Source organism: Equus przewalskii, chromosome 15, assembly GCF_037783145.1.
Source record: "Equus przewalskii isolate Varuska chromosome 15, EquPr2, whole genome shotgun sequence".
In the NCBI taxonomy this organism is placed as follows: domain Eukaryota; kingdom Metazoa; phylum Chordata; class Mammalia; order Perissodactyla; family Equidae; genus Equus; species Equus przewalskii.
Window position 1 is genome coordinate 14,469,887 of NC_091845.1, and position 14,716 is coordinate 14,484,602.

A 14,716-nucleotide genomic window follows, 5' to 3' on the forward strand; every position below is an offset into this window, starting at 1 on the left:
CTTCCTCAAAAAAAAAGAAAAAAAAAGAAACAAAAGAATGGCTAAACCAGCATTTTAATAATGCTGCAATGTCAGAGCATGATTAGTTTATGATAATAATAGATACAAATTCCATATGAATCTCTTGGGAGATATATCTGAAAAATATTTGTCTACTTAAAAGTTGTCACATGGGGGTCGGCCTGGTGGCACAGCGGTTAAGTGCGCACATTCTGCTTCAGTGGCCGGGGGTTCACTGATTCAGATCCCGGGTTCAGACATGGCACCACTTGGCAAGCCATACTGTGGTAGGCGTCCCACATATAAAGTAGAGGAAGATGGGTACGGACGTTAGCTCAGGGCCAGTCTTCCTCAGTGAAAAGAGGAGGATTGGCAGCAGATGTTAGCTCAGGGCTATTCTTCCTCAAAGAAAAAAAGAAAGAAACTGAGTGAGCCTGATCCTGCAGATGACATCTTGATGCTGGAAGCTGAGTACATGTGGGAAGATAGAAACAGAACAGGGCTCAACAGGGCTCAGAGAAGTTATATAATTGGCCTAAGACCACATGCTGGGTTAATAGCAGAGCTAGGACTAGAATGTGGGTGTCTTACTTTCATCATTTTATCTCTGCTCTACAGTAAATACAAAATGATCCAGCTGAAATAACTATGCTGTGGGAAGGCATGATTGATTCTTTGAAGATTATAATATTCATGATATGTCCAGATCAAATCAAATTTCTGGGATCCTGGAGATATTTGCAAACAGAGAGGTTCTTCCAGGACAAGACTGACTTGATTGTGTAATGCAGAAACACAAGTCTTCTACCCTGGCTGCATATTAGAATCACCTGGACTGCTTTCAAACTATAAATGATGCCCGAGGGCCCTTATCAAGAAATTCACATTTAATTGATCTAGGATGAGGCCCAAAAAACCACTGGCATAGAGAGTCCAGTACAGATTTCCACTGTTGTCTCCTGACTAGAAAAAAAGGGGCATGTTTTAGATAATTCTTGGCCCTGCCATTGATTAGTATGTGACCTTACATAATCTCTGCTTCGATTTCCTTATCTACGAAACATGTGTCCTCACTTCTCATAGGATTATTATGAGGATCAGAAGATAATATAAGGTAAACTAAAACATTATAAAAACCATAAAGAACTCTATGGATGCTCTATTACAAGGTCCCTGTGTCTGATGCCGTGTGAATGGAATCCAACTTTAATGGAGATAGGCTCTGTGTAAAAGCATTGAATGTTGAAAATTATAGCTAGTTTCTATAAAACCCAGAATAACGAAAATAATCTCAAAATCAGAATCATGTGGTTTTCTCTCTTATACTGTAGGAGGCCACACATTCACTCACAATAATGTAGTAAGAGTTGGCTAAATGGAAAATGTTACTTTCAAATATGAATATCTGAGAAAAAGCCAGTCTTTCTTAGTCATCTCCCTTATCAACAACCACAAAAATATATGAAGTCAAAGGTAAAGCCTGAGGTGATCATATTTTATTTTAAATTCTTTTGCCTAAGAATTTGACGTAAGAAATGTTCAACCCTTCTGCTTGGGTGATGTGGAAATCAAAGCACTCTATTTTAGAAAGGTGGATCTGGGCTGGTTTTGTATAAGGTGGATCTTAAATCCAGTGCTGCCTCAGAGTCTACTAAAGCAATAGTTTTGGGGACCCTGCCCCAGCTTTATGGAATCAGAATATCCTTGGGTAAAGGTTGGGCACCTATGGCTTTAACATGGTTCAGCTTCCTGTCCACCACAGGCCAGAGGTGGGGTGTGTGTATGGGAACCACAGATATAGCTCAGGGCTTCTCAAACTTTCATGTGCATATGAATCACTTGGAGATCTTATTGTTAAAAGTTGAATCCTAATTCAGTAGGCCCTGAGTGAGGCCTGGGATGCTGTCTTTTTAACAAACTGCCAGATGAAGCAGATTCTGCTGGTCCATGGATCATATTTTGAGTAGCAAGGATCTTGGTGAATGTAAGAGAAAGGTGGGAACAAAAACCTCCTTTGGTGAACAGTTCATGAGGATTTCACTGTTGAATAACCTGACAATTTTAGTACACTGGAAGAAGAATCTCAAAGTATCACAGTTCTATTTCTATTTAATGAGAGCTTGGTTAAAGATCCTGAATTCCTGGTACTAAGTGGGCTTGGAGTTGATGGAAAGCAAAGTGAAAATTCTGGACCTCAATAAACTCTGTTTCTAATATGAGGAACATTACAGACCACCAGAGCCCATCACAGTGATTTCTACTCTTTGGTGTTTGTGTTAAGATTTAACAGCAAAATCTATGTAATGACATCACTTTTGAATTTCTATCTATTAACCAAGAGATGACAAATATGCTACACACAGTAATTGGTAGATTACTGGAAATACCTGCTGACTGAAATGTTTTTTAAAATAGATTAATTGCTGTTCATTTCTATGTTACCCTAAGAAGGTCTGACACTGCATAGCTTTTGAAATAGGACATGCAGCATCCCTTAAAATGGATTTCATGTCATTACTCAGTATCCCACTGATATAATAAAAGGCTGACTCATTTCCTTTCCTCTGCATGATCTGTTACAATTGAAACTGGCATACCATATGCTAGGTCTAAAACGCTCAGTACCTCCAGTGGCTCATGGTGATTCTGCCAGCTTTAAGGTGATATACAGCCTGGAGAACAATGAGAGAATCACTACTGGACAGTTTGCACCGGAAAGTTTTCAGTAATTGGGGGGATTTCATCAGATAATCATTGACTCTACTGCCCCAAACTGATGGATGTCTGAGATGCTCTCTTACAACCTTCAAGATCCTCCTGTTGTTTTCTCACAAATTCCTGTGTCGTGCCTGCCTTGCCCATAGTGTTACTGAGCACATGGTTTCTAATAGAACCCATAATGAGAATATTTATTTCCTTGTCTTTCACCATCAAGACTGTCAGGAATGTCAGCACAGCTCAAGGAACTGGATTTCAGAGCTGCTGACTGCTGCCAGCAGAGACAAGCACATTTCATTGGATGTCTATGAAAATTTTTAATATATTTCTCTGTGGGTAGGGGAAAGTATTCAGGTACCTCATTGTGTAGCAGCACAGCAGCATGCCACGTGTTTTGCCTTTCCCAAAGATATCATTATACCAGGGAGTAGTGGAGTATTTTTTTCTTAATATATCTACAAGATTAATTTTTTAGAGTTGCTGCCATGTTATGAAAACTTAATGCTGTGAAGGTAGATTGCAGCAGACATTAGCAAAATCTTCAATTCTTATTTTGATCGGATTTCATAACGAGAAGTGCTAGCCTGAGTGAACTTCACTTTAACCTAAATATATGTCCAGTTAATTGGTTTCCTCACATAAATGACAGGATTTCAATAATGCAAACATACTTGATAAATAAGTTTAGTCTTTACTGAGTTGTTATTACATAACGATAGAACTGAAAGGGATCTGAGAGATTTCCTTTAATCTCTTCACTTCACAGATATGTAGAGAGTAGCAGAGAGAATTTGAAGATATTTGTCCAATATCAAATGATTACTTGAAACAGAGTCAGGGCTGGAACTCATGTCTTGGACTCCAAATTTAATGCTTCTGGTCCTAACTTGAATGGAAGATGGAGTCCTAAAGAATAAACTCATTTTTCAGAACACAAACTCCTGAAATCTAATCTGGATTCTCTGCCAGTCTTCAAAAACCAAAACCCTAGTAATTCCATGTCATTGATCTAGACTTGGAAGGGCACTTGCCTCTTCCACCTGTTTTTATAGTCATTGTGTTTGAAGTGTTTTAGCTATTTTGCTCTTTGTCACTTCCTCCTAGAAATGTTAGCTGGGCCATTAGATGAGAAAGGAAAAGTTATAACTTTTGGTTACAGGATATAAATAAAAGAATTTTCAAGTTCTCAGTTTAAAATATTTCTTTTTTTTTTTTTTGTTTGAGGAAGATTAGCCCTGAGCTAACATCTGCTACCGATCCTCTTCTTTTTGCTGAGGAAGACTGGCCCTGAGCTAACATCCATGCCCATCTTCCTCCACTTTATATGTGGGATGCCTGCCACAGCATGGCTTGACAAGTGGTATGTAGGTCTGCACTCAGGATCCAAACTGGTGAACCCAGGGCTGCCAAAGCAGAACGTGCAAACTTAACCACTGCGCCACCGGGACAGCCCCTAAAATATTTTCTCTTTTAATCATGTGTAAAGTCAAACAGAAAATTAAGGTAACAACAAGGATAGATGACATCAAATTAAACTTTAGCCAGCATTTCCAAGAATAGAGTGCGTCAATCTGGTCATCACAAACTTCAGTGGAATCCTAATAAATACCACTACCTATTAAATCTCCACACTACTGAATCCTTTATATGCAGTCAGATTTGCCTTACGGTCATCATTACGCCTTTTAGCAGACACTGCAAGTTGCCTACATAGCATCTCTCCATATTTTCCCTTATTAACAAAATTATGATTTTTTTCCCCAGGGCCATCATGTGTCTATATAAAACACTTGATTTTTCAGTCTCCTTTGCCACTGGAGTTAATAAATGAAATGTAGTCCTTCAGCAAAGTAAACCTTCCATAATACAAAGGCAAACTGAAATGGAGAATTTTGACTTTATTCTTGCCTTTCAAACCCACTATTGGGAATGATGACACAGAGACAAGAAGCAGTGACATATCAGAGGATGACAATGTGTGAACAATTTCCTAACAGCTTTAGAAATTTTAGTGTGATATATCTCTCATACAGTTTGGGGTGAATTATAAAAATAAAGAACTATAATTTACGTAGGAAAGTTTATTAGAAGATTATTTAGGCGGGGGGGATTTCAGTATGAGAAAACCGAGAATGCTATGTTAGGCTCTGTTGAACATTATTTCTTTGTAAGTGAATGCACTAGAAATGAGAACTTTGGTTGACCTAACAGTGACTTTCTTCATCACTGCAGCATTTCTCTGACGAGCAATGCGATGCAGTAACAAATGAGATTTTCTCATTTAATAATAAAAAAATGTGTAATGTTTTACAAAGCTTCTATCTGAAAATGTCCAGTTCTTAAAAAAAAAAAAGGCAGCTTACACAGTTTTGCTTGCAGGGTCATATCTTTCTCATACAATGGAAAGCCTGAAGTCCACTTTACGCACTCCCCAAGCTTCCCTCCCCCACAAAAAAGGACAGTGTAGTATGCTGGGTAAAATGAGAACGGTGCACTAAAGCATCCTGAAAAAAAAAAGGCACCTTCCTTTTTGTCATTCTCATTTCTTCCTATCGAGATTGCTCAGTTGGTGCCTTAGCCATGGAACACGTTGAACACTTTAGAGAAAGATCAGAGAAAGGGTTTGAGCCCTGGCTGACATGCTCAAGAAGTGATGCCAGCTTTAGACTACATGCCTTCGTAAATAGATGTGAGAACAACACACACTCCAGTCTGTTGAAGCCAATGCTAGCAGAGTTTTCAGTTACTTGCAGCCAAATGCCTTCCCAACTGATCTAGTCACTATGAGTCTTCACAAAGTGATCTTGGATCCTGTGGTTAAAGGACTTTGGATCTGGGGCTGATCCCTACCCAGCCCAACAACGAGATGAAATGAAACAAGACCATCTTTTAACCCAATCAAGTTGGAAAAAGTAAAGGGTTCTGATTTCCATCGACTCAAGTGTCTTTCCCCTTGTGCCAGGTAGACAGCAGTGAGGTGGAACATTTGCAAAATCTGATATTTTCCTATCCTAATTATGGAAGGCAGTGACAATGATTCTTCCTCGACATGGAGGGACTTTGGGAATCTCTACAAATGACACTGTCCCCTCAGCTGGTGACAAGAAGGAGAACAATCAGCAAGAAAAATAGCACCCAGTAAAGTGCGCACATTTCAGTGCATTTATAGTTACCTCCAGAATGGGCTGGTGGGCCACACAGTAGTACCATCCCCTGACCTTGGCGGACAGACACAGTGCTTCTTGTTCTTGTTTTAAAGTTTTCAAGATCTATTGGGAGAAATAAAGGGAAAAGTGTTTAAAATTTAAAGTCCTAAGATGTGACAGGAGAGTATTACTATATTTCAAAAGAGGATAATCTTCTGCTGAAAAACAGCCTTTGTAGAACCAATACCAGGGGAATTCAATGTAGACTCTTTTCAGATGAAATTGTTCTGTTTTTCTTGATTCTATATCTATGCTGTCCTCTAACATAGCCACTTGTCACATGTGCCTACTTAGATTTAAAACAATTAAAATTAAGTAAAATGTTTAATTCAGTTCCTCAGTCACACTAGCCACATTTCAAGTGCTCAATAGTCACATGTAGCTCCTGGTGAACACATTGGACAGCAGAAAGATAAGCACTTACATCACTGCAGAGAACTCTATTGGACAGTACAGGTCTGGATGAAGAAACCGAAGTTTAACCATGTCAATGACCACCCCAAGATCTCTCCATAATTAAAATCATTATGAGGATGAAAATTCATGTTTCCTGACACTCAATTCTGTTCACTTCACAAACCATTCTATTACCTGCAATTATACTTGTTGCTCTATATGTATCTAGAATACGACTCTCTCTATACACAGACCTTATATGCAATGTATAGACATATACACATATACATAATTGTTTTAAAGTTCTTGTGTATTTTAAATATTTATCAGATACTGTCCAAGTTTCTGTTTGGAAAAAGTTCCCCTCTCAAGGAGATCAAGTCTGGTTAGAGAGAGAAGACACTACAAACCTAAAGATCACAGTTCAAGTAAATAAATAGGCAGTTGCCAATAAAAATGAGCTAATGTAAGAAATACGTCTAATAAAGTGACATATTATTGCTCCAAAAAGTGTTTTTTATTCCATCCTCCCAAATGTAAATCCTCTTAACAAGGAGCGTTTTAAGTGCCATTTCATTTTTTGTTGTCTGAAACATTTGATTTAATAACCTTTTTATCAGACTTCAGGGTTATTCCAAGCCAAGTATGTTCTGCAGGGTTGCATGTCATCTAGCTGTGCACACTAGAGTACAGTAACACTTATTGACTATTTCCTCCATGGTGGCCATTTTGCTAAGTATTTTATGATGATTATTTCTGGTGATCTTAACAACAATTATGTGAGTTAAGTACCATTAATGTCCCCATTTTACAGACGAGAAATGAGTAGCACTATGGAATTTGTTGAAGGCTACCACATTAGTGAGTGATGGAGCTGGGAGGTGAACCTGGACAGCCTCCCTGCAGTTACAAAATGGAATGCTTCCACACTCAGGCTTGGTTTTAGGGAGAGTTCAGGATATTAAAAAACTTATACACACTTATGTTGATTACCAGCTTCTTCTGGAATTGGACAAATTTTAAGCTCAAATGTTACTGTTTCCATCAATCAAGTATTTATAAAATTTTCATTAAACATCATCTGGTTGCCAGCTCAGGATACACACATCGTGAGAACATAGCTTCTGCCCTGTAGGGATTCAAGAGTTCAGTGGGCAAGACTGACAGGTAACACCTAATAGCAAGAACTCAAAGACTGCCAGAGTTGAGATATGAAAAGGGGCCCCTGGAGGACATGCACATAGAACAAAATGAAACATTACTATAATTTGAATTACATTTCTGATGTAATGAACTTCTTTTTGTTCAATGAGAACCATGTGAGGCTCGGATATGATTTTTTCTTCTCTTTAAGGAAATGGTTTGAGAAGCCTTCAAAGGAGATTAAACCTGAGATTTAAAAAACTTCATTATGGCATTAATATTGTAAACCATTATCCATAAAAGTGACACTGAATAAGTCTGAATTGTCACTTCTGCATTCAGGTTCTTGGAATAAGTCATCTAAGTTTTTGCACAGACATCCCATCCAATCTCCAGAATTTCATGAAACATTAAGAGCTGATAGATAATAGAGATCAAGTCTTGTCTGGGTAAAATCCACCACGGTTCTGACTAGAAGAAGTGCATCAGGAAAGGGGAAAGATAATGAGAAATATATGCAATGATTTTTAACTGTCCTAATTGAGCTTTATAAACTGGATTCCTGTTCCTTCCTTTTTAGTTTATGAATACATGCACTTCTACAAGATTCGGGCAGTCAGAATATATCACATTAATCTGGTATTTGAGAAAATAATTAGAAATCCTTCTTAATAGTTAATTGAAATAGATTCCAGGTGGTAGAATCTACTTACACGGTGATTGGAAAGACTGCATTTAGACAGACTTGAGTTTGAAAATCCTTTAAGCCATTTATGAGCTGTGTTGTTGACCTTGGGCAAGTCTTGATTTTCTCATAAATAAAATGAGAATAAATGTGCTTTGTTTTAAAATAAGAATTATAGGCAAAGATTAAACGGGATAATATTTGAAAAGCACAAGGCCTTTCATACTACCAGTTTGGTGCTCAGCATATGTTTGTTCTGTCCATTGAGGAATGCTGTAATCCGGTGGCAAATCATACCCCAAGCATTCCATTTAGAAAAGGGTTCCAAACAGCAAATGCACTCTGTAGAGCTGCGGTTGCTAACCAAAGGGCAGCATATTTATGCATGTGTTTAAGGAAAGTCTGCATGTCCCAAACTGGCCTTTTCAGATATAACTATTCATCCTGATCCTAATCGGTAGCAGCATGATAATTTTCCAAATGAAAGAACAATGTGTGGAAAACGGTTTTTTTGGTAACTTGTTCTCTCATGGCCAGGCCCTTCTCATCATTATTCCCATATATATTGTTTTAGTTAAAGTCATTTTATCTCCAAAGCTTTGGTACCACGTGATCAGTGATCAGTGAAGTAGGCATTATGAGATAGTTAGAATACATTATGGATAAACTTTATTGCCATGACCATTGCATTGTTAGCAATAATAGTATCTACTTGCAAAATGTATTGAGGTCATACCATGACCTTTTGTATAGATCACATTTAATTCCATTATAGTTTAAATTTCCAATTTGCAGGTGATATAACTGAAGCTCAGAGAGGTTCCGTACCTTCTTCACATACCTAGGAAGTGAACAGAAGAATAATACAAACTCATATCTGTCTCTTCCCAAAGCCACTCTTCTGAAGTACCAGATCTATGGCTTCCTCACTGATTTAGTGAAGCCAGAAAAAGAGAACATTCAAACTAGTTACTCAGCTTCCTTGAGACAAAAAAAAAATTATAATAATTTGAATGAATTTTATATTCTTCAGTGAATATGTAAGAAAATACACATTTCAATGCACAATGAAATGAGTCAGTACATTTAATTTGAAATCTTCTATTCCTTTGCTTATCCTTGTGGGTGAGCACTTGATATGGGGATTTTAAACATTAGGTGCAAAGGATGAAGTTGAACAAGGGGAGAACAATCAGAAACAACTCTATTAAGGAGCAGAATGGTTAAATTGTTAGGAAGGGAGCTGAACAATTACATTTGGATTTTATGCCCTTTAGCTCCCTGTAGTGGGTTACTAAAGATATGGTTGAATAAACGATATATATGTACGACAATGAATTAATATCCATGTACCATGGTTTCTCAAAACAGATTGGTTTTCTTGCTTTGTATATGGTTCATTGACATGTTATCATAGACTTTTTTAAAAAATGGCACTACTTTTTGGTGTTGATTTCATTTATCAGCATTTTACATAAATTTTTCCAGAAATCATGCACTAAGGAATGCACAATTTTGTGGCAGATGTGTTTTCACAGCATATTTTTCTATGAAAACAACTGTCCTTTATTCTCCTATGGAATGTAATATCAGCATTTTATTTTTAAATGAGATTAGAAAATATGCTATAGTACTTGGAACATATACCTTATTGAGAGTATAAATGAAGTGATTTAGCAGTGAAATTCCTGATGGAGTAAAAGTGTATATAGGTCTTAAAGCTGCAATATGTGATAAATAATAAAAAGCCTTAATATATAAAAACATTTTGAATTCAGATTGCAGAGTAAATCAGAGAGCAAAGGGGAAAAAATCACATATTTCCTGCCTGGAAAGTTATTAAATGTTTAGAGCTGGGGAAAAGGTAGCTTACAATAAATACTTGGATGTAGTCTAGAGAAAATAAAATCAAGAGGATCCAAGACATTTTTTGAGAAGTAATAACTGTAAATAAGAAAGCGTAACTTATTTAGGCCATCATTCAGGGACTACCTATCACACATGAACAGGGAGAGCTGAAGCCATTCAGAAGGCAGGACTATCCAGAGAAGAGTATAAGAAGTTTAGTTTTGAAATGGTCAAGAAAGGTTAATGAGATGATAACACACATCTTGGTTTATTAAGAATCCACAGAGAGGCAGGAGAAAAGGAAAGAGGAAAAATGATACAGTAAACCATGCAAACAATGCATGTATTTTAATGCATGTATTATTTACTAAGAGTGAAAAAAATACCAATTCACTTTTTTCCTGACTTGGGTACACCTGGATTGTATTAATTCTCACAAGGTGGCCTCAGAACAAGAAACTGCCAGCACCAGTTCCCTTTGTTATTGCTTCCTCCAATTCTGAAAGCAGTAATCAATAAGGAAATCAATATCAGCTTGGAAAAATGGTCAACTGATACATTTGCTATGAATATGATTTCCATAATGATGACTGCACAATTATTTTTAAAAAAGAGGTATTTTTGGAGCATAATTTTAAAAACCAATTATCATGCAGTGTACTTATGTCTTGACTTTCTGCCATTTGCTCCCTGAGTGTGTGCATGAGTGGATGTACATGCATATGGTTTCTTGAATTTTAGAGACTCATACTGAAAATAAGTCTAAATTTACAAAACCTTAGGAGTTGCAAACTCACATTTTTTATATTCCTTCCACTCAGGAAGAAGAAACCATTAGTAAGACTGGTGTGGTTGACTGCATTTCCCTATGAGAAAGTATACAGCAAGAGGAAGAATTGCATAATGGTTTAACACACTGGCTTTGGAGTCAGAAGGACCTGACCACAAACTCGGCACTCTTAGTCTCTAACTGTATGCTGTGGGTGAGTTACTTAATCTCCTTGAACTTCAGTTTCTTCATCTCCAACATCAGGACAATAATTCCTATCTCATAGGGCTCTTTGAAGATTAAGATCTTGAATGTAAAGCAGTTAACATACTGCCTGGTTCAAAGTCTGTAGTCTATAAATGTTAGCACTATCATTAGCATTTCTGAGCATCAAAGGAAAGTCTACAGAAAGTGATTCACTGGGGGAAAGCTAGTGAGTCCAAACTTCCACCAGATAAAGTAACATTAGAGAGGTCAAGTCAATCCTACTGCGGCAAAAAATCCTGATAAGACTTAAAGCGCATCCTTTTTTGCTAGACCTAATTGTGTTTTCAAGTCTAGACAGGTAGTGAAGTGAACCAGATACCTTATTCTTTGCAGTGCATGGACTGTATTCTTTATATGACTTAGAATTAAGATATGCTCACGTATACTGAATCCAGATAATTCTCCTTAAAAACTTCCTACGATGATATGGTCTGAGACATCTTGTGTTACTTTTTAATGTAAAAGGGGAAAATATTTTCATAAAACAGTAAAAACCGATGTTTATCTTTTGCAAAGGATGCAAAAATATGCTATTTTAAAACAGAAATAAAAGATAAATCATTAGATTATTTACCAATTATATAAAATTATTCATTGAGCTTAAAGTTTTAGGAGTTCACACTGTATACCAGATGGAAATAGGATGCCTATAAAGGGGAATTGAAATATATAAAATAGTGATAGATATGCTTGTCAGAATCTTGCTTTCCTTATGTCATTAATTTTTCCATTTGTTTATCTAATTTTCAGCAAATATTTTTTGAGTTTCTCTTTTGTTCCAAGTATTGGTGCCAGCCATTTTTTTTCTCTCCAGCAACTAAGGAAAACAACACAAAACAAAAACTTACGGTTATGCTAAAGATCTGACATTAATTAATTACCCCAATTGTTGGCAGTCCAAAGTAAGAGTCTAAAATTTGATTATAGGTGGTGGTTTGATATCAAAAAGGAAAGCAAATCTCTTTCCTTATATAGATAACAAAGGGTCTTATTAATATTACTAAGTTAATGTACACTCAGTTTACATATGACTCATTCATAGAAATGGCTTATGACCTTGTCTGTCATAATCCCTAAGGCTGCTGCTATGGGCATCACTATGACAATCCTTAGAGCACTTACATCAAAGTAAAAAGGAAGAATTTGTGGGAGCTCTCCCAGGTGCTGATTCTGACATCACAGTGTTCTCCCTCCAAATACCTGATTTTTTTTCTCATCCTGTTTAGTCATACTGGATGAAACTCTACAATTTAGGTACTACTTTGGAATTACAGAAATGCCATTTTAAAACCATAAATGTCTGCAAATGCATTACCTTGCTATAAGAGTGAATTAATTCAATCAGCTTGCTTCCTCTTAACAAGTAAATGAGAGCAGTATAGATTCCCTGAACGTGAGTTTTGATTAACAACCCTCCTTCCAAACAAAAAAAACAAAGGAAAATGTAATCTATGAAGTAATGAGGAAGGTAAAGTAGGGCTGAGAAAGCTCAAGAAAGATTAATGACTTAAAAAAATATGATGAAGAAAGATGAATAGAGATTGCCAAAGCCAAATTTGCCTGGGGTCAGCAATCCTGCATTTAGCAAAAGAAGAAGTTACCTCCTTTTTCTCTTCTTGCACCACATTACTATATCAGTTTTTGTTGTCAGCAAGAAAACCTAAACAAGAATTTAAAATATCATAATCAATGTTATGCTTTAAGGAAGCTTCTTTGGGCTGCTTTGGAAATGTAATCATTTTCGTAAATATTAACTCTTTGGGGAAAATGTAAAGTCAGTTTCGAATAGCTTCCATAAACAACAGTTTCTCACCTTCCATTAATTCATTCATTTAATCCTCACAACTCCATAAGGCAAGTATTATCACTAATTCCATTTTATAGAAAACAAATTTAACATCCAAGGTAACAGACTTAGTATAAGGAAGAATGTGGATTGGAATCCGGGTCTTTCTGACCTATAAGCCCATATATTTAGCCTGTACTCTATACTGAATTAAATAAGAGGAGTGAAACCTGTAGTTGATTGTCTAATCGACTATTTGAGACTCTCACACTTTTTCATCTACTATTATTTTCTTGACTTTACAAGAAAATAAAAGTTGCTTTGCTGCCCTTTTCTCTGTAAGCATATGACTTTCCTGATAGCTATTTTTATTTCTCATTTTAGTTCTTTTCTCTTTCCTCATTTCTTTGACATACTCTATTTTATCTAGACCTTTGTGCTATTTAAGAAGCCAAAGCACAACTCAATTTAAAATGTTTGAGTTTCGCTGTGTGTTCCATAAAATTGTGCACCTACCTAACTCCTGAGGTTACTGCGATTAGTGTGATATGGCTTCATAAATAATGCTGCTCTCCTCTGGATACAGGTGCCCTAAAACACAAGCTATTATTACCAGCATTTTTCTCTGTAGGAGCTCATCTCTTTTCGCATATCATCCTGGCTCAGGAGTGTTAATGATTAGGCAGCTGCATTCTCTATCTTTGGTTTCATACTTACACAACACAAAGAGAAATAAAGGTTTCAGAAAAGCACTGACCTAGTAAGTTTTGTAATAAAATATGCACTCTTCAATGTGTTCTACGAACACCATTTGGGATTTAATCCCTGCCCGTATCCCCAGTCTCATTCTCTGCTACTCTCCCCATTTCTTAGTTATACTGTAATAACCATGTTTTGCTTTCTGTTCTCCAAACACCTTAAGGCTAACTCCGTCTCAGAACCTTTAAACTTGCTGTTCCCATTGCTTGGAATGCTCTTTACTCATCTTTTGGCTTATCATGCTCATTCTCCAGGACTCAAATGTCACCTCCTTGGAGTAGACTTCTTTGAATATTTATCTAAAGTAGACCACTGCCTGGCTCCAGTTACTTTCTCTCACATCTCCTTTTTATTACATCTTTCGTAGCAATCATTACCAGCATCTGCAATTGCTTTGTTCGTTTATATGCTATTTGGTTTCTTGTCCTTCCTCCCCCCTCCACAAATGAAGGTTTAATAGGAGCAGGGATATTTTAGTCTTTATCAGACTATAGCACAGTGCCCAAGTCAGTGTCTCATACATATTAGGTACTTTATTAGGACTTGTTGAGTGCTGCTCTGCCCCCTGGTTCACACACTGAGGTGGTGGTCAGCAAGACTTGTTGGACTAGGGTGAACTTTCTCATATTTGTCCACATGACACACTGTTTCCCAACATCTTGGCTACAAAAGACTTTTGTGTGCTCAATGACCAGAGGTACTCTGGAAGACAACTTTAAGAAAAAGTCTTTGATCAAGGGCCTGGAGCCTCCCACCAGACCTTAAAGTGAAAGCTCAGAGATACACTAAGATTGGAATGTAATCAGTACATGAAACAATTTCACTGCTTGGCAAAAGAAATACCCTCCCATCTGACCCCTGCCCCAGGGAATGCTTGAGGTGATGAAAATGTGAAACAACATCATGCAAATTGCATGGGCCTGTTATTTGTGATCAGGGCTGTTATCAGCTAGTCAGTGATATATCATACAATCATCTGTTCTTCACCTAGTGTGAGAATTCTATAACTTGATAGACTTATGATCATTAAGGTTTCGACAGAAAGAAACACGATTCTTCACTTTGAACTTTTACTTCATAGCCTTTTCTTCTCCCAACTGAAAATTAAAATTAGCACATTGTAATTGATTGTACCAGTC

General features: G+C 36.9%; 1 protein-coding gene across 10 annotated transcripts in view; it reads right to left on the minus strand.

Moving 5' to 3' along the window:
• CNTN4 (contactin 4) overlaps positions 1–14,716 on the minus strand; it is an 874,157-nt gene that overhangs the window by 224,462 nt on the left and 634,979 nt on the right. For all 10 annotated transcript variants that reach the window (XM_008518912.2, XM_070576725.1, XM_070576728.1 and 7 more), the window contains one exon: positions 5,892–5,987. In XM_008518912.2, coding sequence (XP_008517134.1) covers positions 5,892–5,987 — 96 coding nt within the window. The remainder of the gene's footprint in view (positions 1–5,891; positions 5,988–14,716) is intronic.